At 41.7% G+C, this 26,709-nt stretch overlaps 4 protein-coding genes across 4 annotated transcripts; 2 read left to right on the forward strand and 2 right to left on the reverse strand.

Annotated features, from left to right (window-relative positions):
• The first annotated feature begins 10,390 nt into the window (after positions 1-10,390).
• LOC134146199 (histone H4) lies at positions 10,391-10,767 on the forward strand. The gene has a single exon (XM_062586472.1). The coding sequence runs from the start codon at positions 10,400-10,402 to the stop codon at positions 10,709-10,711; it is 312 nt and encodes a 103-aa protein (XP_062442456.1). The 5' UTR covers positions 10,391-10,399; the 3' UTR covers positions 10,712-10,767.
• Positions 10,768-12,193: 1,426 nt separating this feature from the next.
• Positions 12,194-12,610, forward strand: LOC134146193 (histone H3). Its single transcript, XM_062586442.1, has one exon. The coding sequence runs from the start codon at positions 12,200-12,202 to the stop codon at positions 12,608-12,610; it is 411 nt and encodes a 136-aa protein (XP_062442426.1). The 5' UTR covers positions 12,194-12,199.
• Positions 12,611-17,992: 5,382 nt separating this feature from the next.
• LOC134146092 (histone H3) lies at positions 17,993-18,403 on the reverse strand. Its single transcript, XM_062586286.1, has one exon. The coding sequence runs from the start codon at positions 18,401-18,403 to the stop codon at positions 17,993-17,995; it is 411 nt and encodes a 136-aa protein (XP_062442270.1).
• A 1,552-nt stretch (positions 18,404-19,955) lies between these two features.
• LOC134146155 (histone H4) lies at positions 19,956-20,639 on the reverse strand. Its single transcript, XM_062586382.1, has one exon. The coding sequence runs from the start codon at positions 20,619-20,621 to the stop codon at positions 20,310-20,312; it is 312 nt and encodes a 103-aa protein (XP_062442366.1). The 5' UTR covers positions 20,622-20,639; the 3' UTR covers positions 19,956-20,309.
• Between the last annotated feature and the right edge of the window lie 6,070 nt (positions 20,640-26,709).

Genomic DNA, 26,709 nt, shown 5'->3' on the forward strand with positions numbered 1-26,709 from the left:
GTTCTGAAGATATGCAAGAAAAATGTGACCCATACTGGAATGGTGTAATGGTGTAACTCAAACACCAAGAGAGACATACTGTGGTAAAATGGAGAAAAGAATGTACTTTATCAAATATATAGTGGGTGCACAGCTATTGATGCCTTTCTTCAACATATATACGCTGCCATAGTATTATATTTTGATTCTGGTAACTACTGCATTCAAAGGAGGACAAAAGAAAGCTTCTTATTCTTTCTAGGCTTGCCAGTCAAAGTTGAGAGCTCAATTTTTGCATATTTTCCCAGGTTCAGCCAATGAAGATTGCTGCCAGTGATGTCAAGAATATGGTGATGAGAAGAGCAGTGATTCTGAAATTTTCAGTGATTAAGAATCACAGAATCTTTGAGAACATAAGGCACCTCTGGAGATTGTCTTGTCCAATCCACTGCTCAAAGCAGGATCAACTACAGCAGGTTTCTCAGGCCTGAGTCCAGCCAGGCTTTGAATGTCTCCAAGAATGGAGAGGAAACAAACTCTGCCGATAATCTGTTCCTGTGATTGACCAACCTTACAGTAAAAAAGATTTTTCTGATATTTAAACTGAATTTCACACTTCAGTTTGTGCTTGTTGCGTCTTGTCCTGTCACTGGGGCCTACAGGGAAACGTCTAACTCCATCTTCTTTGCACCTCCCTCCCCCACCCAGATCAGTTATTTATTATATATGTTGATAATGAGTTATTTATTATATACATTGATAACCCTGAGTTTTCCCTGTTCCAAGCTAAACAGTCCCAGCTTTCTCACTCTCTCCTTGTATGTCAGATGCTCCAGTCCCTTCATGGCTCTCTGGTGGACTCCTTCCAGTATGTCCAAGTCTTTATTTTACTGGGGAGCCCAGACTGGACTCAGCACTCCAGATGTGGCCTTACCAGGACTAAGTAGAGGATCACCTTTCTCAATGTAGTGGCACCCCTGCCACTTCTCTCTCTCTCCTTTTTTTTTCTTTTTTTTCTTTCTCTCTCTCTCTCCCTCTCTCCCCCCCTCTCTCTCTCTCTCTCTCTCTCTCTCTCTTTTTTTTTTTTTTTTTTTAGGCTTAATGGTTACCTCTCACATAGTTCTTAGTTCTTTAGTTTCAAGGATTGTCAAGACTAGTTGGAGTTAATCTGAACTGGCCCAATGACCACGTTGATAATGACTGTAGGACATGCTAACGCTTTTAGGAGTCTTAGCAAAAGTGCCACTGAACAAACAAGCAAACAAGCAAACAACAAGAAAAGTTGTTTGTCCTGGGAATGACCAAAAGATTGGTACATGGAAGTAAATAACTCAGAACAGAAAGGTGATCAGTGTGTCTAAGCAGGGTCCGATGGATTCTTGCTTCTGAACAGATGAAGACAAGAAAAGCCACACCTCAATCTATGGAGAGGTGACTCCCCTATGTACAACAATTTCTTGTTAACCAGGAGGGCAATATCATTTGCTAACCAGCAAGAATGCAGGGCTGTGCTGTTTCAGGACCGCATCAAAATTTCCGTGTCTATCTAGAACATGATAGCCCTGAGTATTAAATTATCTCTTCTGGCCTCTGAACCCGTGGGCTTTCACATAATTAAGCAGTTTTACTTCTCTCCATGCATCTCTAGGACTGAACAATATTATGTTTCTATTACTACTACTACTGTTACTGCTGCTGCTACTGCTACTACACCATGTAGGAATCACAGTTACAAGTAGATTTTTTTTTCTACTGGGTTATGTAGACTATAAACTTTTTCTTGTTTTCAATTGAAGAAAAAGAGGCAGATGGTAAATACAGAAAGACAAAAAAATACGGGGCAACAACATGCAAGAGGGGAAATTTAACTTTATCTGTAACTCTTGCTGAATAGCTGGAAAAAATTGTAATAAGGCATCCGAACCTGTGTCTGACTACTCCTGTTTTTCCCAGATGTATTAAGCAACATTCAAATGCTTTGTCTTGTTTATGAATCAGACTGCAAATATTATTTCAGTCAGAAATTGAAAATGAAACTAGGTCATCCATACAGGAACTGTAAATGCTATCCCTTCTGTGGCACTCAGGATGTACATGTCTTTAGATGCTATTTCCTAAGCAATCAAAGGTAGTTTTGGTCCTTCATATGGAGTGACAGGAAGGATACTGAAAACTTACTTGAAAAAAATAGACTCAGCTCTACATCCAACGTATGTAGCCACTCAGTTACTCTTAACATATCTGAAGATCATGAGTGAAAGCTAAACACGAGATAGGGTGTTTGGTGGTACAGGTTTATGAATTGCTTTCATTTATGAACTCAGTACATACGTGGAAAAGAATGCCATATTGATATCGTGCTGTCCTAATTACCAGCTCAGCCAAAATAAAATCAAGTATAAACAAAAACTTGTGTTTACAGTACTCAAAACAAACATTTTTTTATGACATAGATGAAGAAATTTAAATCATACTTAACCGATCTATTCTGAAATTAAATTTAGAAAGATTCTCATTAATGGATAGAAAGTTTTACTGCAGCTGGATGATATACTGCATATTTTCCTTCCATCTCATTTCTTTTTAGAAATTCTCACAAGTATAGAAAAAATACTAGAAATGAAACTACTAATCAGGGGAACTTGGTCTAGCACAACATACACACACACACACACACACACACACACAGAGTGTAGAGTTATATTTAAACGTTTATGATTGTCAACTATCAGATTAAAGTGATGTGTCTCACAGAGTTCTGCGAGGGTCAGTCCCAGGTCTTTCATAAATTTATTAGTGCATTATCTGCATTGCATAATCAAAAATACATATAGATGTTATGGGTGTCAAAAAGCTAAGAAATGCTAAAATGATGTAAGACAGGTTATGAATTGAAAAATGCAGTAGAAATTCCTTATGAATTGGAGATACTGTCTTTAAAAAAGTGAAAGATATTTCACTAAAAAGAACTTCATGAGTTTTATATATATGACATGTATAGATATATGACAGTAATAATTGTCTACATAGTACTTGAGTAGATCTGGATCTTCCAGTTACAGTTCTAGGTTGACAGTAAATCAGCAATATTAGGTTACCGGATATGAAGGATGGGACATTGGTAACAGTATAGCCTACAAGACAGATAGATATCTTCCGCTCTAATAAGGACTGTTATAGTCTCACTTGGAGTTTTATGGTTAGTTTTTAGTACTAGACTTCAAATAATAAGACCTATAAAATAATAATGCACAAAGGAGAGCTACAGTATTTATCAGAGAGTTCTAGGAAACATTCCCTAATGGAAAAGCACATACAGCTGGAGTTGTCTGACTTAAAAAGGAAGTTGGAAAAAAATGAGGTTCTTCTCAAATGTTTAAGAAATAAAGGGAAAGGGAGTAACTTGCCTTCAGTATCCATAGTGGTAAAGACAAGAAATAATGTCCTTTATTACAACAACTTAGACATTGGGAAAAGTTTTCAAAAATAGAGTGATATACAGGAAAATATTACTTGGGAAGTTTTTGGGGTCTCCAAGGTTCAGTCAGACTGAATTACTATGAGGAATAAAATGGATACAGATGACTCTTTCTTGGTGATAGATGGGGGACCAATAAAAATAGCTTATATCTAGGTGCTGGTAGTTATCACAGAACTACAGATCTTGTCCTCTAAGTGGACAAGAAGAGAGCGCTGGGAGCAATTCATCTGCTTTTTTATGTTCTTGACAATCCCTGTAGCATTTTCATTTGGGAGCTGGGGAAGTATGGGCAGGATCAGCAGGCTGTTATGTGATTTAAAAACTGGCTGCACAGGGTTCAAAATGCTACAGTTAATGACTTAACATTTGGATGGCACTCGCTAAAGAGAAGACTGCCCCAGGGCTTAATACCAGGACTTACATTATTCAATGTTTTTCAGTAACAAGCTAGATGACAAGACAGAATGCACCCTTGGCAGATTTGTGGATAACACTTAGTTAGGGAGGGTGGAAGGGCCAAATATTACATTTACTGCAGAGGGTCTTTGACAAACTTAGGGTGGCTGCCTACCCCCTGAAAGAACTATTGGTCTTTCTGTATGAAGTCTCTGTGGATTTGGCCCAAGAATTGCTAATACTCTGTCCCATCCCCCATGATAGTTGAGCATCATTGGTCTTTCCTAACAGCTGAGACCCTAAAGGGGAGCCTGCAGATGTCTCCAGACCCAACTATTGAATAAAATCCTGTAAGCAATTACAGCTGAGTCCTTCCATCCAAAACAGTACAGAAACAAAGACAAGCACAACAGTGTCTGGACACACCAACACAATTTGCAGCACCATTTTCCACACTCAGCTTCCTCCAAGCACACACAGCTCAAGACAAAATTCAATATATTCCCAAGGAATACCTGCAGAAGATTCCTTATGCCGAAGACTAAGAGAATTGGCAGAGATCAATAGGAAAACTTGTCCAATGTAATTCCACAGGACCACAGATAAGAGGTGGAGCTGATCAGTCTCTGTGATGTGAGAAACGTGATGATAGTTATTTCTTGATATGTCTTTCCAACCTAGTCAATGCCCAGTATATCAGGAGACCTGTGCTGCTTCAAGTACCAGCCTAGAAAGCAGAATAAACATTTAAGAGAAGTACTGAGAGAACATTTAAGTCAAGTGTTGGCTGTAGTTGCTGAGTAGCTGATTTGCTTTCTGCTACCCCTTACCCAAATTCGGGTCTAGCATAGCATACTACAAAGCTCTGATCTCCATGGGTTGCCCCACTGCTGGAGAACAACATGGAGTGCTTGTTGCAGAGATCTGAATGAGTTTGTCCATTCCTAGTCTTTCCAGGGGAGGTCCAGAGCCCAGGCAGCTTTGACAACATGGGCAGAAGAAGCACCTTTACCTCCAGTCTCATCACATTGTCCTCTCTCTTCTCTCCCATGGCCTAAAACTGCTCCACAGAATCAGCTGGGTGTGTTAATTTCTTTCCAACAGCACAAACCTAACCTCAGTAGTCCTCTAGCTTTTCCTCACAGACCACCAGGTATTCAGTGAGCTTGCCATTTCCTAAGACTGATGACCTGGGAAAGGGAGACACATATATCTTAGCAAGCTTGCAGCTTGGGCATGGTTTGATGTGAACAAGGCCAGTGCAAGCAGTCTCCTCCAAGGTAGAATGGAAGAAACCACAGTCAGTACTCCAGAATCATGCTAGGCTGGCCCAGAACAGCTGTCCTGACAGCAGTTACGTTCCTGTGTGTGAGAAAGCCCTACAAAGGGTGTCTTCTGGCACACACAGCATTGTTTTGAAAAGAACTCAAATACATCTGGCCTGATGAGGAGTTGTGAGTGTTGTAGGACCACATGCACACTTGGGTGCCACTGCCTGCTAAGGATAACATTCTTGTGGCAGTGCATGTGTAGTGTCCTTTCTTGTGATGTGCTGCTGGAGACCAGTCCTGTGACATTGCTATTTTCCATGCAGAAGCAGCACCCAGCTCCTGCTGTTTTGCAGAGCAGCATAGCAGTGACTCAAACAACCTGCAATTTCTCTTGTAGGCAGCCGGCACAGGACAAAGGAAGCCAGATGGCTTTTGGAAGATTTTGCCCCTTTGCGGATCACCCTCTTATCTGTTGGAAGCTCTGCTTTGTGCATGACAAATTACATCCTCAAAGGTCAGCCCAGGATGCTTCTTTTCTCTCTCTGCTCTCCTGAACTATCAAGAGACTCTCCAGAGCAAGGCTGCTGGTCCATTACAGAGGCAGTTTCTTGACTCATCAGTCTCTGTGTGGTTTCTGAACTTTGCAGCAAAAGAGAGGTGAGAAATAGTTCAAAGGAGGACTGCAGCCCAACCTCCTAATCTCTGACCAAGAACAGACTTCAAAGATAAAGGTGAGGATGGGCTTCTCAGTCTACGAATGTCTCAGCTAGTGGAGCAGGAGGGGCAGAGGAAATTAGTTTTCAATACGTTGATCATTGGACTAAATTCATCACCATAGCCCCCTAAACTCATATGGATCAATACCAAATAGATAAAGATGATTAACACACTAGGGAGCTGGTATCTGCAGAGTCCTTAAAATATTTAAATGTTAGCTGACATTGCTGGTTTTAATAAAGCAGCCTAAACTACTTTTGCAGCTATTCTACTGGTAGGAGATCCCTCCCAAACATCAAATCTCCACATAAAAATCTTGACATGGGCCCTACTGTCAAGATTAAATATTTCTATGTAGAAAATATTTCTCACCAAAATAAAGCACAATGTGACAGCTACTTGATTTCAGCAAAGCAGACTGGGAATGTGACACTGAAGGCTGGATACACAGGGTGGGGGTACAGAGGATGAGGACAACAGCAGTAGACTTAGAAGCCCTGAATATGTGAAAGAAGTCAGATCTGGTGCATTTCATAATCTCAGTTACCCACAGGTAGAGACGGGTCCCAGTTCACCTCCCCTTCTTGGCCAGATTTTCAGAACAGGAAAACAATACTCTTCATCCCCCTAAAAAAGTCAGGTGTGATTTAATACATTTTCAGCATGGCAAATCAGAAGAGCATGGCAAGAGTGCAAAATTGGGGTCTCTACAATCTGTCTCTCCTACAAAGAAAAGATCTCAAATCCCTAATGTCTTTGAAAGGGAGAGAGAATATTTTGAACAGAAAGTAGTACACCAGCTCTCAATGAGTGGACAGTGCAAGGAAAACTGAAAACAACCCAGTCCTCACACAATACCTGAAACCAGTAGTTTGACAAATATGATCTCCTTTCCAGAATCAAAAGCACCTTGATTCTGCTTATTGTGAGTCTTTCCTTAGTCTACATATGTGCTAATGTATAAGATGTGCTCTTGCTACGGCTCTGTCATGAATAAGTGTGGGAGAGAAAGGAGTAGGAAGGAAAGAGTAATGAAATGTCAAGTTCTGTTGCTAGACATTAGTAAGTGAGGAAAAGAAGCAGGTACAAGCAGTCCAGGAGACTCCTGTAGTGTATTGATGATAACTTCTTGACACAGGTAATGGAGGACCCTATGAGGAAGGGTGTCCTTCTGGACCTTGTCCTAATCAACAAAGGAACTGGTTAGCGACGTGAAGGTTGGGGGCAGCCTTGGCTGCAGTGACCACAAGATGGGGGAGTTCAGGATTCTGCATGGAAGAAACAAGGTGATAAGGAGGATTGCAACCCTGGACTTCAGGAGAGCAGACTTTGGCCTCTTCAGAGACTTACTTAGAGGAATCCCATGGGTTAAGGCCTAGAAGAAAGGGGGGTCCAGGAGAGCTGGCTATTATTCAAGCATGACTTCCCCCAAGCTCAAGAGTGGTGCATCCCAAGGAGAAAGAGGTCCAGCAAAGGAGGCAGGAGACATGCATGGATGAGAAAGGAGCTCCTGGCAAAACTCAGACAGAAAAGGAAAGTACCCAGAATGTGGAAGAGCGGACAGACCGCTTGGGAGGAATATAGCAACGTTGTCAGAATATGCAGAGATACAATGAGGAAGGCTAAGGCCCATTTGGAATTAAGTCTGGCAAGGGATGTCAAGGACAACAAGAAGGGCTTCTTCAAATACATCAGTAGCAAGATGAAGACTGGGGTGGGGACCCTGTTGATGAAACTACTGAATGGGGCAGGGGCCCTCGTGATGAAGGATGCAGAGAAGGTGCAATTACTGAATGCCTTCTTTGCTCCAGTCTTCACTGCTAAGGGTAGCCCTCAAGAATCCCAGAGCCTGGTGATGAGAGAGAAAGTATGGAGAAACGAAGACTTTCCTTTGGTCAAGAAGGATAGGATTAGAGATCTTCTAGGCTAACTTGATATCCACAAATCTGTGGACTCTGATGAGATGCACCCATGAGTACTGGTGGAGCTGGTGGATGTTGTTGCTAGGTCACTCTCCATCATCTTTGAAAGGTTGTGAAGAACTGGAGAGGTGCCTGTGGACTGAAATAAAGCCAGTGTCATTCCTGTTTTCAAAAAGGGCAAGAAGGAGGACCCAGGAAACTCTAGGCCAGTCAGCCTCACCTTCATCCCTGGAAAGGTAATGGAACAGCTCATCCTGGATGTCATCTCCAGACATATGGAGGAAAAGAAGGTATCGGGGTAGTCAGCATGGATTCACCAAGGGGAAATCCTGCTTAACCAATCTGATAACCTTTTATGATGACATGACTGGCTGGGCAGATGAGGGAAAAGCAGTGGACGTTATGTACCTTGACTTCAGCAAGGGTTTTGACAGTGTCTCCCATAACATCCTCCCAGATGAGCTCAGGAAGTGTGGATTAGATGAGTGGATGGTGAGGTGGGTTGAGAACTAGGTGAAAGGCAGAGCTCAGAGGGTTGTCATCAGTGGGGCAGAGACTAGCTGGAGGCTTGTAGCTAGTGGAGTTCCCCAGGGCTCAGTGCTGGGTCCATCCTGTTCAGTTTCTTCATCAATGACCTGGAAGAGGGGACGGAGTGCACGGGGGGGGGGGGGGGGGGGGTTGACTAGATGATCTCCAGAGGTCCCTTCCAGCCTTACCGATTCTATGATTCTGTGAAATCATAAGGGAAGAAAATACTCTGGAATCTTTCTCTTGATAGCAACAGCAGAAAAGCCTTAAATTTGTTTACAGTTTTGTGACTTGTCAGTTCTGTGTAAACAGGAACTGTGGGAAGCCTAAGAAATATATGTATATATATGTGTGTATATGTATATATATATATATATATAGATAGATAGATAGATAGATGTGTACATATATATATGTATTTTTTTCCCCCAGCCTCAGCAGCAGACACAGTTCACCTCTTCACTCCTCTCATGTAGAGGAAAGGAGGTATGAATAAGACTACAACATATGTATCGATACCTTGCCTGACCTAGGGATACCTCAGTACCTCTGTACTCAGTAATCACGGTTGTTACAGCTTGGATAAAAACTGTGACAGCCTCTGCTAGGTGAACCACCTAACAGAGCTGACTCGAAGGGTACAGTGAGGGATGGTGCATTTTGGAAGGCATAAAAAGCAAAAGTTGTTCATCTATTTCTTAGTTTGCTGCTTTTCTGAAATGATGTGTATTAACAAGGTGGAAGAACCATTTAATCTAAAGCATGCCCTTTTTCCTTCTTAAAAGAAGATATAGATATGCTATTTGACAATGAATAAGTTTATGGATAGCAATATACAAGGTATGAGGACAATAATCTCCTCTTTAGATTTCTAACATGAACACAGAGAACAAAAATTTTCATTAGTTTTATGATGGAATTTAATTTCACTAATTAAGTACACTGAAGGGAACTAATCTTTCCCACTTTAGGAGTTTGAAGTACAATAGAGATAAACTGTATATTATACAATCTAATATGGCACAATTTGAAAAAGTGCATATAGAAATTATGCTTGCAGTTTTGAAAATAAAAGGGAAGAAGAAATTTGAAGTTGAAAAATTATAATTCAGGCTTTCAGAACAGTTGAAAATTCCATCTAGCAATGTTTATGTGTAAGTTCAGTGGTTTCTGAATCTCAGGATATCCTTATGCTGTAACATTTGCAATATCTTTAGCCAAGGATTGCTCCTCAGTTGCATACATATTAATTCACAACCTCACCCCTTTCCAGTATACCTTTTCAGCCACATATCAGCAGCTAAAAATTGAAAAGCCTGATCTGCAACAGAAAAGGAAGGTGATTTACTTAGTGGTTAATGTAGCAGAAACTTAAATCAGTAGTTATACTAATGTACTTACTGCAAAGGATAAAAAAAACTCTATTCTGACTTCTAGTTAGTATGTACTTACAGACTCATGCTTGCTTATCTAAAGTTTTGAAGAGTGTCAGAGTACCCATTTTAGAAATGGGAGATAAAAAATCATATATATATATTATATATATATTATATATATATATATATGATCCCCCTCAATATTATATATATATATTATATATTATGTATACATAAATAGATATGCTTTACAGATACATATATCTGTGTGTATATAACAGATCCTTGAGGGAAAGCAAATCAAAATAAGAAATCAGAACAAGAAGAAAATAACGTTAATTAGAAGTAATTCAAACAAACATCAGTCTTTGCAAGAAAATAAAAAAATACACAAATAGGGAGATAAGATTAAATAAATAAGAGCTAAGTAAAAAATATCCCTTCCAGCTGTTATGAACATATATCTAATTAGATTTTGTTTTGTCAATAAGTTTTTGCTTTACTTGACAAACTTTGCAGTCTCAGCAGAGAGCTTTAACAGCTAACTGCAAGTGGGAAGCGAACACAAAGCAGGCAACGTTCTGTCACCCTTTGTGACGAATGCAGAGACAATGGCGGGAACCCCTCCCCCGTCTTGCGCAGTCCCCAACCAGGTCGGCTCCCACCCACTAAATACCGCCACGCGCCACCCCTCTCGCCACACTCATCTCCGGCAGCGCAGGCAGCAGCATGTCTGGTAGAGGCAAGGGCGGGAAGGGGCTCGGCAAGGGGGGCGCCAAGCGCCACCGTAAGGTGCTGCGCGACAACATCCAGGGCATCACCAAGCCGGCCATCCGGCGCCTGGCGCGGCGCGGCGGCGTGAAGCGCATCTCGGGGCTCATCTACGAGGAGACGCGCGGCGTGCTCAAGGTGTTCCTGGAGAACGTGATCCGCGACGCCGTCACGTACACGGAGCACGCCAAGCGCAAGACGGTCACGGCCATGGACGTGGTGTACGCCCTGAAGCGCCAGGGTCGCACCCTCTACGGCTTCGGCGGCTGAAGCTTTTCTTTTGCCTCTGCACGATCTCGATAACCCAAAGGCTCTTCTAAGAGCCACCCACTTGACCTAGAAAAGAGCTGTATTACTTCAGCTAGATACAAAGAAAGCAATTGCTACTGTTTGTGTCAATGATACGTAACTTTCATTTGTAAATTACTATGTAGCTAGTTTTTGTAACAGATAAGCACTTAGCGATTGTCTTTGTTGCTTTTATGTTAGAAACTCCTGCTGAAGTAGACTCACAAATACACAAAGCTATTGATTTCACCACCGACTGTGTAAGGCGAGTCTGTAAGCAATCCAGGACCTTTTTTCTGGTTATCTTCCTGAGAAATCGGGTTGAATGCCAAAACGGAGAGTGATACCTGTCAGTGGGTGCGTCTGATTGGCTATGAGTCTGTATGCCGATCCTTTCACCTCTGTTAATGTTGGTGGCTCTCTTCACGCACGTCTTTGCAGCCATGTTTATGTCAGCGATCGTTGTGCTGCCTCTCGCGAAACGAAAATGTGCGGGGGGAGGCGGTTTCAGAGCTGCTCGGTCTTGCCCGGTGTTTAGACTACGGCTCCTCCTCGCCGTAGTCTAAACACCAGAATAGTTCCCACTTCTCTGAAAGTCGTTTTAAGAAAAGGTCCATTATCGCCTGTGCTGCCCGAGATTTGAAATTTAAAGGAGTTTGTTCCAGTCGTGAGCTCAGTCGGATTTTCCTATTCCATTTCGATACCCGTCTTCTCATCGTCTGAAAGCCATTTTCTACTCGGACTTAAGGATATCTCGTCTGGTGGGGGGGAGGGGGAGAGAAATAAGAAGGTGGAAAACTCCAGGACTACAAAGTCTGACTTCAATATCGTTAACATGGGAATAGCTTTAATGTTGAAGCAGTTACAAAGTAGTTGAAAATACTACTCTTAAGTATTAGTGTGTCGCTCGGAATTTATACCTTTTGGTAAGCAGCTAGCTTGCCAGCTACACTATTACTTTCTAATAGTTCGTTACTGAAGCGTTCCTTTGTGAGGAAGGGTACTTTCTACGTATTCTCATTAATAAACATCCTTAGAATGTTTGTTTATTTTTCTAAGTCCAAGTCTTATGCGAGTAGAACGAAAATAAAAGCATCTGTAAGCATCCAAGGAGGTGTGATTGCAAATTACCATCTTCTGTTATGAAGAATTAAATTTCATTACATATTTTTATCTTCAAGATACAGTACAAAAATCGCGGTAAGAAACGGACACAAAAAGAGAAGAGTGGTGAGAGCAGGGCATGGCGCGGGGGAGGGGGGGGGGAGGCGATGGTGATGAGGACCGTTGGAAGCTGGCAAACAGGCGGGCTTCCGAGGCGGGCTTTTCGAATTTGAAAGTATCCAATAATAGCGGCTCGCCGCCTCCAGCCAATCAAGGAGGAGAACACGCTATAAGAGTCGCCAGGGCGACAGTGGAGCGTCCATTGTGTGAAGCCGGTTCTGAGGAGCAGACGGTGTCGTCTGAGCGATGGCGCGCACGAAGCAGACGGCGCGGAAGTCGACGGGCGGGAAGGCGCCGCGCAAGCAGCTGGCCACCAAGGCGGCCCGCAAGAGCGCGCCGGCCACGGGCGGCGTGAAGAAGCCGCACCGCTACCGGCCCGGCACGGTGGCGCTGCGCGAGATCCGGCGCTACCAGAAGTCCACGGAGCTGCTGATCCGCAAGCTGCCCTTCCAGCGCCTGGTGCGCGAGATCGCGCAGGACTTCAAGACGGACCTGCGCTTCCAGAGCTCGGCCGTCATGGCGCTGCAGGAGGCGAGCGAGGCCTACCTGGTGGGGCTCTTCGAGGACACCAACCTGTGCGCCATCCACGCCAAGCGCGTCACCATCATGCCCAAGGACATCCAGCTGGCCCGCCGCATCCGCGGCGAGCGTGCCTGAGGCTCCTGCCGCCGCCTGCCCGGTCCCGAGCTCCATCCCTGCACCCTAAAGGCTCTTTTAAGAGCCACCAGATTGCCACTGGAGAGAGCTGTGACACACTCGTATTCGGTTGTTCCAAGGAAGAGTATATCCTAATTTCTTTAAAGGTATTTTTTGGGGGGAATTGACACTTAAAAGTGTTTGTACTCTAGCATATAGTTATTTTCACTTTTGCTGTTTTCATAATATTCATCTTGCATTGAAACGTTTTTGAAATGAAATGCAAAGCTCATATTTATAAAATCTTCAAAGGCTTGTACTATTTACTACTTGAGTAGAAAATTCTGACACTTTTAGTGAGCCTAGGACGGTTTTGCTGTATTGAGTGCATTATTTGTGTACAAAATAGAAAACAAGTTTTCGGAGAAAGTGAATGAATAGAGTACTCGCAGGACCGTGACTTTCACTTTAAAATCAGAAGCTAACACTTTTATTTCCCCAATTTCTCCCATTTTATTTCGTTAAAATCTGGATTAATTTTGCAATTGTTATGTCCCTGTCGTTTCCCAAGGAATATTCTTACTCTTAAGCTATGTGGTAAGTGTAATTGGAGTTACCACCTGGAAAATAAATTTTGAAAAGCTTATTATTACGGGGAAAAATGGTCATAAATTTACTCGGTCATTGCTCTTATTAGGAAAAGAGTACAAAATAAACTAAAAACTACTGTGCTGTGTGTGTCAGATGAATAGGGCTAAAGTGCTGAGAAAAAAAGGGTGAGGTGAATTAGTTTTAGTAAGGAGCAAAAGAAATGGTTCTGGCTGGCCTGGGCTTGCATATTAGTTTTGCTTTTTGGCTTCCAGGAAACTTCATCAGAGCAGAGGGTAGAAGAGAGATTGGAAAAAAACAAAGTAGTGAGTGATCCTCAGTCGCGTCTCCGCACTCCCCCCGTTCGCCGCCTCTCCAGCGCCCGTTTTGGGGAAGATTAATGGCCTTTGTTCGGGAGCGCAATAGCCCGGGGCAAGGAAAGTGCTACCGAGCCTCGGCGGCTCGGTAATTTTCTAGCTGATTGTACTGTGTATTGGAGACTAGCTATCTGAAGTCTTAAAGAGGCCACCTTTTCTACATCCTCATGATCTTGCTTTGTTAGGCATCATCCCTTTCTCTGCCCTTGACAATGTAGTCCGGCTTTCCAATGTGCTGCTGTAAAGGTCATCCAAACTAGTCTGAAATGGTCGGATACTTGAGTGAGACACACAGGGAGCCCTGGATGAGTTCGATAGTGTTTCATAAACAGTACACGGAGAAAAACATTGGTAGTTACAAGAAATATTCATAGCCTAACTCCACAGGTTGTGAAAGAAAGGAGAGTAGAAAACAGGGAGGCCCCTGTTATTGTATGCAAGACATGAGATAGTGGTACTTGCTATATCGTATATTACAACACTTCCCCTGTTCAAAAAATTCTAGTTCATCATTTTATGAAAATGTCCGGAAGAGAAAAACAGAAGAATGTGTTTTTTTTTTTTTTTTTTTTTTTTGTTTTGTTTTTTTTTCTTAAAAATAATCCCAGAATGGGCAGATATGTGACATAATTTATCTCTTACCTGAATGTTGTTTTAGGAATATCCTAGACCTCATAGACAAAGTTCTTTTCTATAACATTTCTCGTGTGTATATACAATATACTTATGCACATAGACTCTCTCTCTCTCTCTATATATATATTATATATATATAAAAGCAATTTTCTTTCACACAGATTTTGTTCCCTGTAGACATCCATCCACCTCCTTTCCTTTTCCAGACAATCTCCCTCCAACATTTACTAGGGTTTCTCTCTCTGCCTGTGTGTATGTGGTTTTAGCAACACTATACGGTAATGTTGTGGAAAATCTAGGGAGAATTATACTCACCAGCCACCATAACAGGGTCTGACTCCAGATTCTCGCTGATTCCAGAAATTCAGAGCCAAACTAAAGCAAAATAAAGTTTAATAGCACATGAACAATAATTACAGCTCAACCTGACTGCCTCTAAAGAGGCACCCAAAACACAGAAATTCCTGGGCAATTACACCCTTACAATCTAAATCCTTTGCCCTTCACGTGACAGTTCAGAGCCAGTAATATTAGCATTTGGGGTCTTCAAGCTCCCAGTTGGTCTCTTCTGTAGAGTCCAGGTGTGTTCTTTACTTCTCATCTCACTCCTAAATAGTTGTTGATGGCTCTTTTTACTCCCCTATTTTCTCCCTCATAATCAGTCTTTGTGGTTAGTTCTTCCCTGCATTATCTGTCCAGCCCTTCTACTTCCTTATCTTCTACTCTGGAATCAGTCATATGGTTCCTTTTTTTCTTCCTTCTCCTAGGTTAAAGTCCATCTCCCTGCTGCTGCTCATTAATGCCGAACTGCTTATCTCTCTGCGGTAGATCCAATGAAGAAAGATACTCCAAATCTTCACATCGATAACATAGAAGTACTCCTACTGCAACAGCACAAAAACTGTGCCAGTAAGTGTAACTTGGAAACAATTATAATTTTTAAATTAACTATCCATCTCGGTATACACTAAGACTTTAGATCGTAGGCTACATTCTTTTCTACTTGCGATTTTTCGCATTGGCAGTAAACTATTGACTGAAACGACTTAAACTTGTTAAGAAGCTCAACTTTGAAGTTAGGGAAGGTTAAAAAATGACTAAACTATCATACTCATTACATCTGTAATTAAATGAAAAGGTCACAAGGGTGAACAAAAAGGATGTTATTGAAACAGATACTGGTGAGATTTTTCCAGTTTGGATGCCTGGCGTGCACATGCACCACAAAGAGCCTGCACTGACACAGGTCTTTGTCAGTGCACTCAAAAGAGAATGAGAAATTGTTCATTATGATTGATAATTAGTTAAAAAAAAAAAAAACTTATTTGTGTCCTCAGGTCTTATATTGGTGCTATCTAATAAAATTGTGAAAAAAGACTTCCTGACACCTCTGCATGCTAAGAAGATGGTATTTATTAGAATAAGCCAGAATTCTGGTTTTTTACAAAAATCTAGACCAGCAGAAATAGTAGAAAGAAGAACACAACTTATGTTACTATCTCCTAAGTCTTGGGAGAACACAGAACTCTCGAGGCATATCTGCAGGTTTCCTTCACCCTTGAAAATGGAAGTCTCATTTCACATCACACTACCTCTCAGGAAAAACCTTGATGAAGAGAAATCTTCCTGATGTAGCCTGCTATAAAACTTAAATTCCAAAACCTTTCAACAGTAGTCCAGATATTTTTTGCTTTGCCTTTTATTTATTTTTTATTTTTTTACTGTAATCTAATAGGAACTCAGAAAAAGCTTTTACAATATGTACAAATAAACAGGGATGAAATCTGTCTATAAAAGACTAGACACTCTGCTTTAAAGACATAACCCCAACAAAAGGTGTATCCCATAGAGCTATTCAATTCATTACTTCATAACATTGCTCAACTCTTTCCTTCCTTTATAACATTTGGGTTTCCTTTCTTTGGGAGAAAAAAGGGGGTACAGTAGAAAGAAAAGAGTTTTGACAACTCAGTAGATTTTGTGAATCCCTAAGGGTAGCCGTCGTATGATCATTAGCTGGGGAAGTGCAAGTGAGAATATAAATATATAGACATCAATTATTGGAGGAATATACAACTTTCCCCTGTAAGATTTGTATAAAGCATGCCTATAAACAAAAGTCATCTTAGATTATACATTTTCCTGAGTATTTTAAGTTATTTTTCCATAGTTGTTCAGCTTTATTACCAATGATAACAACAAATTTGATATTTATTCATGTGTCAGCTCCTTTGAACTGTAATTTCTTGGTCAACATGATCTCCTGTAAAATCAAGTTCAGTGATTAATTACCAGGTGAAGGCCCCTTCCCTCCTTGTGTGTGTATGTGTCACTAAGACAGGAAGGCTCATCACTCTTCTTCATGGTCATAGTCGGAGGTATCACTCTTTTTGAAATAGGCCTTACTGATGTCCTTACAAATGCTTGAGGAAGAGCAGCAGCACTTTAAAAACAAACTGCCTTAGCAGAGTTCAACAGTAACAGGACAGATTTCCCTTCTTGCTGAGCACAGCGAAGGGAAAGCACAGTGCTTCTGGGGCTTTGGGCCTGTCCCAAGCAATGTCACTCCTGCCCCACCACCCTGTGAGCTGAAATGTGTTTCAAGTTATGCATAGTCACAGCCAGGTAAAAATCCTCCCTTCTAGCTAGTGCTGTCTGCTGACCACACTTGAATTAATACAATAGCTTCTGCAAATAGGTACAAGTGAAATCTGTGTTTGTCAAATAACAATTTTAAAAATCTAGTCTTCATCTGAAACTGTCTGGAGCTAGTCACTCAGCATAACTTGCTAAGCATAGTGGCTAAATTTGCTGAAGCCCTAAGCTGCAAGCTGTGAACTTTTCACCTAGTTAAGTAAAAGGGGGTTGGAGATGGATCCAGCTGGAAATATAAAGAAATCACAACTGACAACGGAGGCTGCAGAGATAAGAGAAGAAATGGGCTGACTAAAGGGAATGAAGGGACCCAAAGAAACGGGAGGACCACAGACCTGAATGTTATAATTGGTCTGAACCATCACACGAGGGGCAGGAAACCTAGATTGTAAGGGTATAATAACCCAGGAATTTATTTCTTCGGGGCCCCTCGGGAAGCACCCAGCTTGAGCTGTAATTACTGCACACGTACCATTAAAACTTACTTTGCTCTAATTTGGATCTGAACTTTTGTCTTGGCAGAAACTTAGGGTCAGATCCTGTTATGATGGCCAGCAAGCCTAATTTTCAATAAAACTTCCCTCAATGTGTTTTAAAGATGCTTTTTATACCTCTTCAGTGTTTGCTTCTGTGCTTGTGTATAAACATCCTTCTCACTGTAATTTCCCTGCTCTGCAATTCACAGAGATGTATTGCAAACATTAAGGGGGAATTAAAAGCATTCCAGAGAATTTCAGAGCAGGGAATTCACAGTTGGAGGGTGGGGAAAAATATTGATACACAGGCAGAAAAGAAAGGAGGGAAAAAAAAAGAGAGAAAAAAGAGCCAGGGCTACACATTAAATGCTATAGTGTGGGGAAAAAGAAAGTCAAAGGGGGGGGGGGATGAGGAAAATAAAATCCAGTGAAGAAAAGGAATATAATTATTCATAAAAAGGGCAGAGAGGGGAAGGGAAGTAGCAGATTTAAGTTTGCTGGGAAAGGGTAGGAGCACTGTACACTGCTTCTAAACCATGGTAGCTTAAGAATGCTACAGCTCTTTTCATTGTGTATGGAGTGGCTCTTAAAAGAGCCTTTGGGTCTGTGTAGGCTGCCTCAGTACCTGCCAGCACCACGGGGCGGGGGTGGTGGTGGGAGCTACAGGAGCCTCAGGCGCGCTCGCCACGGATGCGGCGGGCCAGCTGGATGTCCTTGGGCATGATGGTGACGCGCTTGGCGTGGATGGCGCACAGGTTGGTGTCCTCGAAGAGCCCCACCAGGTAGGCCTCGCTCGCCTCCTGCAGCGCCATGACGGCCGAGCTCTGGAAGCGCAGGTCCGTCTTGAAGTCCTGCGCGATCTCGCGCACCAGGCGCTGGAAGGGCAGCTTGCGGATCAGCAGCTCCGTGGACTTCTGGTAGCGCCGGATCTCGCGCAGCGCCACCGTGCCGGGCCGGTAGCGGTGCGGCTTCTTCACGCCGCCCGTGGCCGGCGCGCTCTTGCGGGCCGCCTTGGTGGCCAGCTGCTTGCGCGGCGCCTTCCCGCCCGTCGACTTCCGCGCCGTCTGCTTCGTGCGCGCCATAACGGAGCCGCTCAGCCCTTCTTCTCAGCTTTCCGGAGAAGCTTGTTGAAGCCCGCCGAGCCCTCCTATTTATAGAGCCGCCTCCTCTCTGATTGGACCACGGGAAGCTCCCATCTCATTGGCCACTTTGAACATCACGGCTTGGCCTCGAGGAAGAAGGGTGCGCCCCCCCCCCCCCCCTCCCCCCCGCTCTGAGTTACGGCTCCCACGGTGCATTTCAATGGTCTGGGCTGGGAGGGGGGGGTGTTATTCCCCCCCCCCCCCACACACACACACACAGTGCTCAAATCTCTTCTTTTGCTGGTTCCCCTCCTTTTCACGTTCCTGACAGATTAAGAGCCTTTTGGAGTCTGAAATTCATAAAGATGATATTCTTTAAATCGCAAATTATTTTAAGAAGTCGTATTTTTCCCCTATGGTGTGGATCGCCAAGAAAATATATATATATATATATATATATAAATATAAATATATATATATATATTTTCCTCAGTGCCTACAGATTTCGGTCTAACAGACGCTCTTTCCATAGAGAGTGAGGAAAAAAAAGAAAAAGAAAAAGTGGGATGGTGCATCAAAAGACACGGAGTAGTAAAAAAAATCATATCTTGCCAGAGGAGAGTCTTTTTAGCCACTTTTTCTCATATTATCTTTTTTCCTCAGAAAAGCAAGGTGAGAGATCTTTTCATAGATACCGTCTCCAGTCAAGTAAAAGGATGTTTCAAGTACTTGGACAGGGAAATTATTGGTGAAATAAAGAGCTTTTTCTTTTTTTCTTTCTTTTTTTCTTTTTTTTTCTTTTTTTTTTTTTTTTAAAGAGGAACTGAAGCATATGTGATGTTTGACGAAAAATTTTTTTTCTCTCTCCATTTTCCAGAACTCACTAATACTGAAAAGCGTTAGAGGGTACCAAAAAGGAAGAAATGACCCTGTGCAATTAAGGGACAATGATTTTCTACAGTTTTATTTAAAACCTAAAATCTGGTTTTGCATTTTTATTCATATTACCCCCAAACATTACATGATGAAAAGAGCCAGACAGCAGCACTTTAGAAATGTCCCTTGGAATGGCTGGGGTGAGGGAAGAGTTCTGTGTTAAACAGAAACTAATTACTTTTTTTTTCTTTAAAAAAAATATTATATATAATAATATGCTCACACACACACAGTGAATATGGTCTGAACAGATACTTTTTCTTAAAAATATTGACAAGAATATAACCTTGCTTCACACTTCTTCAAACTTATAGCAACTTAAGCATTCATGTATTCAATAAGAAATACTCATAAAATAAAGCTAGAAATTACATAGTAGATCATTAGCAAGAAACTGAACTCAGGTTAAAATAGAGAAATAATTTATAGAGAAAGATACTGCCATTAAGAGTTATCTCTAACTAATATCAGAGTAGCTTTATCTGTTTTCTGGAGTGACATTAGTTTGACCTTTTCCTCTGAAGGTCCACGCTCTAGGGCCACTAAAAGATTTTAAAGATCGAGTGTAGTATATTAATAATAATGGTAATAAAAGGGTAATTAGTTTTTAGATAGAAACAAATCAGTTATAGTTTCTATATAATCACAAAACAATTAATTTTAGTGGTAACACATAGGTCTATCCCAAGGCACAGAGAACAAGAAAAACCCAGCAAAGCGCTTCTGTTACACAACTGTTTTTTTAATGGTGAGAAATGAGTAACAGATGTATTTCTTAAAAAAAGAAAGAAAAAAGAAGCTCTATTTATTAACTAGCAGTATTTTTAAGCCTCTTTACAAGCTGTTAAGAAAATAACAAGCTCGAGCACAAACCTATTCACAATGTTACAGCTCTTTCTGAGGAAAAAGGTGGGTGGCTCTTAGAAGAGCCTTTGGGTTATCGAGATCGTGCAGAGGCAAAAGAAAAGCTTCAGCCGCCGAAGCCGTAGAGGGTGCGACCCTGGCGCTTCAGGGCGTACACCACGTCCATGGCCGTGACCGTCTTGCGCTTGGCGTGCTCCGTGTACGTGACGGCGTCGCGGATCACGTTCTCCAGGAACACCTTGAGCACGCCGCGCGTCTCCTCGTAGATGAGCCCCGAGATGCGCTTCACGCCGCCGCGCCGCGCCAGGCGCCGGATGGCCGGCTTGGTGATGCCCTGGATGTTGTCGCGCAGCACCTTGCGGTGGCGCTTGGCGCCCCCCTTGCCGAGCCCCTTCCCGCCCTTGCCTCTGCCAGACATGCTGCTGCCTTCGCTGCCGGAGACGAGTATGGCGAGAGGGGTGGCGCGTGGCGGTATTTAGTGGGTGGGAGCCGACCTGGTTGGGGACTGCGCGAAACGGGGGGCGGGCAGGGGCGGGGCTCGGCGCGTCGGCCCCTACCTCGTCTCTTCTCCCGCCTTCCCAGAGCTGCATTTGCAACAAAGAAATGTGTTTCCGACGAGTTCCCTTTCTTTGGGCCCACACTTCTTGGTGGTTCTGGGCTGTCTCGTCAATTTGTGTTTTCAGGTAAAAAAGACATTGCTTCTTTGTGCACAAGCGCTCATTTTTCGCTGTAATAGCTCAGCCTAGCTGTTAACATGAAGTGAGATCTTGATCACGTAAGGGTTAGTGAATCCTGGTTAGTGAATCCCTTAAACTACTCTTTACCTATTTTCTGAGTGTTCCAAAGCACCATTTATCATGTATGGCTTCACTGCTTTCAAATTACTACCTTTTCCCCTTTCCCCCCCCCCTTTTTTTTCTCTTTCCTTTTTTAGAGAATCATTTTGCAGTAAAATCTGACCAATCACGTTCCAGACAGACTATTTGCTTCATTTAACTTCTTTCTACTCATCTTTTCCTGTACCTTGTGAATGTTTACCCGTGAGAATTGTGACAATAGACATTAATCAAGAAAGCACAAACCCTTTGCTGTCCATCAGGTTTAATTGGTTCTTCTGGACAAATATTTATACTGTCCTTATCCGTTCCTATCGTGGTATATACACTGATGTAGCTATTGTTTTGGGAGATTGAAGAATTAAATATTTTAAAGCAGAGTGCATTTTTCCTTCAGGGAAGGCGTTCAATTCTCCAGTTGCTTACTTCAGGGCAAATAAAAAGCTTATGAGGTATTAGTGCTGAAAACAAGGAGCAATATTTCTAGATATTCATTACAAAGCCTGCAGCAGCCGACATTCAGTAACTGATCATTGAGGTAAAAATGATCAGGAAGGGAGAAAAAAATGTTCCCGGAACCGAGCTTCTACTGCCCTCTCATGGACATTTTTTTCCTTTTTCTTTCTTCCCCCTCCACCCTGCAAAAGCTGAGGGTCTTTATATAATGTATAATTTCATAAAGATACAGCATATCCCACTCCATCGCTGGGACAGCAAATGGAGCTGAGGTACATATCAATCTCACTCACTAACACTGTTAACCAGAACTTAAAGAAAAATAAAAGATAGATTAAAAAACTTAATTCAAGTTTACAAATGGATGTGACTTCATTGCTTGTGACAGCAGGGGGTATCTCTGCCTCTCCTCTGTTATGAAGATGTGAATTTATCTTCTTTTGTGGTCCTTCCTACTTCTTTCTGATCCTGGCAGCAGTAGCAGAGTAGACGCCACACTTTGAGGGTCTGATGCTATAAAGAAACCCAAATATTATTAACAAACTCTGTCTGATCACAGTTGTTTGTCTCAGGGCTTTTCCAGTGTATTCCAGTAAGAAGAGAAATTGTGATGACATTACAATTCTATTTGTTTACATCAATATACAAAGCCCTATTGTCTTGAACAGGGATCTAATTAAACAGCCTCAGGAGATTTCCTTCCTTGCCTTTCCTTCAACTTTGTCAACAAGATTCTTGCCCCCAAAACTCAATACCAAAACTAGAAGTTGGAACTTCCAGCTATTTGGTGAAGGTCGTGTCAGGACTTCTCTTAAGAAGTTGTTCAGTCCTTAATCCCTACCATAATTAGAAAAAAATAACTTCATAGCAATATAGAGGTATAGACTCTAACAAACACAGGTGGATTACTCAGCGCCAAATTCTTACCCTAAGGAAAAGAAGCTCTTGCACAAACACATGCCAAGGAAGTTGCTTGATTTGAAATTTCTAGTCTAGACACTTCATATATGTATTCTTCCCGGGAGAAGACTTTCAGGAGAAGCATTCTGTCCATGGTTTCTGCTTAGAAAAATTATTGCAATTCCTCTTCTTTTGCAATAGAAACATGTTTGTCTCTTATTGTTGTCTTTGATGAATAAACCTGTGAATTTCAACAACATTCACTCTTAGTCCACAAGAGTCTTGTTTCACTGTCTGAATGAAACATAAAATCATTCCATAAGCCCTATATATATGCATTATATATATAAATCTAAGTTTATGCAGGCTTATCTAATTTCAGGCTAAGTATCTTTTTGCCATGGTACTTTCACACATGTGTTTTGTGGAATTTACTAATTGACACAATTTCTTTTAATGGGTAATTATTTAACCCTTCAGACATTTTTCTATTTTCATTTCCAGCAATTCTACTCAAGAGATTATATTTAACAAGGCATTTTATGTTTCCAGTTCTAGATCAGAAACACTACAGCGACATTTTATTAAACTTAAATCCATTTTTGGATTAAACTCACACAAGTGATTCCAAAAGTGTCGATGAGGTCAGTCTGTAAAATCAACCCTTAAAGTTCTTAAGCTCTTCTAACACTGTTGTGTCAATATTATACCCTGAGTATTGCCAGCCTTCCTTAAATGAAGGTGTGGAACCCTGTACTTTCTTGCATTTCTTTTTTCTTTCTTTTTTTCTCTTTTTTTCTTTTTCTTTTTTCTTTTTTTTTTCCTCCTATCCTTGCCCAGATAAGCCATGGATAAAGAAGCTATATCTGCTAGCAGGGAAGCCACTGTTCCAGTGTCTCCTTACTAGTAAGTTTAAAAATGATGCCGTCTACCATATTATTCCTATATGGTCTTTTCAGGATGGGCTCAAAGAAAACGCGAAGAGGCAAGACAAATGCCGAGATTCTGAAAGAAACATCCAAAGGTTCAAACCAGTAACAAATTTTCTGGTACTTGAGTTTCATAAGGAACCTGACAGCATCTTGGATTGGGACATGGTGATAAATACAGCAGGGATGCCATGACTAAGTACCTGGTGTTTCCTTTTTTGAGATCAGTCTCCCACTCCTCAGAAGGGAAATCTGGGACCATGACTGGGCTGTTGTGGGAGACCAGGCCACCATGAGAAACTGGTCTCCCTGTACTCAGGACCTCTCTCATTTCCAGAAGATTTCAGGAATAAGGATCAATATCCAGCTCTGATAAGGAAGGATGCTTGATGTAATATTTGTTTCAATCACACAGGTAAGTCCCCAGGACCTTATTATAGGACTTTACATTAGTACTAGTATAGCTCTACCAGCTACATAACTCGTTTAGTCCACTCAGCTATGAAAATCATTATCTCCAGCTCTACTCAGTCCTGTAGGCTTTTACTGTGTTAGAGGCCTCCTCTGGGAGTTATTATTACCACTTGAATATCCCTGCCATGTGGTTATCTGACAAGTATAACCACATCTGAGCATCACTGGGTCACCATGTGTTCTCTCTGGTGAATTAGCTAGCTAAGCAACTGAGCTGAGCTCTGAGCTTTGTATCTGCCTTTTTTTTTTTTTTTTTTTTTTTGGGGGGGGGGGAGGGTAATATTGAATTCAAACTTCAAGCCATAACTCTGTTCCATGACGAGTTGCTTTTGCCCAGGAATTCATGACTATAAGTTATACTCTCCCCCCTTCCCAGTTTTCTCCCTGCCTCCATGCTCTCCTTGGAAAGATCAAGAAGCTATGTAGAAGCTGCTTCTCTAAAAAGCAGCAGATAAACATCCATTCATAGCCCTAATGTTAACTCATGACAGAAATTCATCTAATAAGGGGAAGTTAGGCTAGAACTGGTGTTTCTCCCTCTCCTTCCCACCATCCCTCCCAGGTGATTTCCAGTAATGCAACAGATTTTATCTCATCTACTGGGGCTGATAAAATTAAACTGTAATTTGAGACAGAGAGGTAACATTCTCTGGGCCGTGCTAAGGTTCTCTGCCACCCCTTTGTAGCCTTTTTTTCTGTCTGGCAGCTAGGATTTTTGATGTAGCTGTCACAGGGAATACTTTATCAGTTTTTTATTGACATTAGAGGGGAAGAAATAGGTCTGACACATAACTCCTTTTCATGGAAGAAGTCTCCTGCTTCAGGAGTGCTCAGAGTCTCCCCTCACCAGGTCTGGGCCAGACAGGAGGGAGAAGCTGGTGAGAGTAAGATTATTTATGCCAGAGTAGCACAAACCATGCTTAGAAAATCAAGGCCAAAGCAGTCAAAGGCAGACCGCCAGGATATAAACACAGAGCTCTTGTGATTATGGTAAATCTGTGGCAGAGAAAGCCAAGAAGTAGGGAAGAAGTAGCTGCAGTGACAAGAGACTGTAGTGGCAATGGGAATGTGCATTACCCTGGTATACACAAAATGATCCAGGACAGCTGCATATAGCTAAGCATACATATGCTGTATATAGGCCCAATATATGCAACCTTAGATGACCTGTTGACTTGTGGCAGCATACACTGGTTGCTGAAAGAGCAATGGTAGCACCCTTTTATATATATATATATGTATGTATATATATACACACACATATATATATATATGGTTAATGCACCCCTGCCCTACCTGTGCTCATTTTATTTTTTACTTTTTCAGTGTCTGATGAGAGCAATAATGCTACTTTCCCCTGCCCACACACACTTTTCTTTCCATAGTTCCTGGAAGCCCAACTCTGAAATCATTGAAAAGTAAACCCTGTGATCCTTGGGAAGCCCAAGCAATGGGATTTTATTGGTGTCTCAACAGGAGGCAGGGAATCCTAAGGAGAAAAATTCCCATGCCAAATGGAAGTGAAAGAAAACCATGAAAAAATACTTGAAAAGTGAAAATCAGAACAAAACAACTACACAGCTAGCTAGAGTTGTGAAAAGTTGAGTATAGCGTGTTAAGTTCACTGTGAGAGATACAGTGGGAACTGGATCCCAGAAGGTATCTCACCAATGATCTTACGCAGCTCAACATTGTCCACAAAACATTTTTAGGAGAAGTTGGGTGGGAACGTATTATCTGATAGGAGCAAGGACACTTCAGAGATAAGGCATCTTGAGAACAACATGTTCTGAAAAACAGGGAGCCCAAAACTGCCCCATAGAAAAATGGAGCTGGTATCCCCAAGGTGAGTAAGCACTGGGCTGCGTGGACCATAATCTAGGTGGTTAAAAAAAAAAAAAAAAAAAAAAGAAAAAAAAAAGAAACCTGAGGCACATATTGACATAAAAACTAATGCATAATCAAACATGTCTGAATGAAGAGTGGTTTTGTACCTGAACTTTGACTGGCCCAAATCTGTATGACCATGTGACCAGAAGAGCACAGACCTGGTACGGATTATATTTGTATCACAATCTCACTTTCACGGAACTTCACAGTTGCTTTCCCTACCCCTCTCTCCATATGTAATAGTTGCCCACCCAACTCCATCCTTTTGAGAGCCTGTAAACTTAGTCTGTAAACATATTTATTTACATCTTTCCATTTATGCAGCTCAGGTTAGTATGAAGGCTTCCTCCCCACCCCCCAGCTTTACTGACCTTGAGGTACTCACTACTTCTGGGGCCATGCAAAAATAGCTTATACCTATTTGAAACATCTTTGTGAATTATCTAACATCATTCCGCTTTTTATCAGATAACCCTCCAATTTTCTTTTAACATAAGTGAAAGATGTTTGCATTAGTATTGGAGTAGTCTCACATAAAAATAAATTCAGGTTTGACTTTTTTTCAGAAATGAACTTCTAACAGGTTCTAAGATAAGCTGAAACCATGAATAAAGCTCAGATTCACACATGACAACAATTATAGTAACATAAGCACAAATACACAAAAAGCACAGGAATAAACAAACATAGAACAAAGGGGTAAATACATGCACAGAATTTACCTGGTTTGATGAGTCAATAATCTGGCTTTATGGTGACTAATCAAATCCAAAATTCTATAACCCCATGATACAGAAGTGTCCATCCATATAAAGTGACTTTGATGGAGTAACTTAATGCAGAATGTAATTTTTGTCAGATCAGATACTGGGAGTCTGTTCTGCTGTAAGAAAGATGTGTAGCTAACCCATGGACATTTTTGCTGTTATTTTCTTTCTCTACTCCTACTTCCAGTGCTGCAACATTATCAACTATTGATGTCATTATTTACCTGGTAAGCAGATCTTTGAAATGAGGAGAT

This window comes from Rhea pennata, chromosome 1 (genome assembly GCF_028389875.1).
Source record: "Rhea pennata isolate bPtePen1 chromosome 1, bPtePen1.pri, whole genome shotgun sequence".
NCBI lineage: Eukaryota > Metazoa > Chordata > Aves > Rheiformes > Rheidae > Rhea > Rhea pennata.

What these genes read in the sequence shown, in the direction of transcription:
- LOC134146199 (XM_062586472.1), top strand. Translation starts at nt 10,400, where the DNA reads ATGTCTGGTAGAGGCAAGGGCGGGAAGGGGCTCGGCAAGGGGGGCGCC.
- LOC134146092 (XM_062586286.1), bottom strand. Translation starts at nt 18,403, where the DNA reads ATGGCGCGCACGAAGCAGACGGCGCGGAAGTCGACGGGCGGGAAGGCG.
- LOC134146155 (XM_062586382.1), bottom strand. Translation starts at nt 20,621, where the DNA reads ATGTCTGGCAGAGGCAAGGGCGGGAAGGGGCTCGGCAAGGGGGGCGCC.
- LOC134146193 (XM_062586442.1), top strand. Translation starts at nt 12,200, where the DNA reads ATGGCGCGCACGAAGCAGACGGCGCGGAAGTCGACGGGCGGGAAGGCG.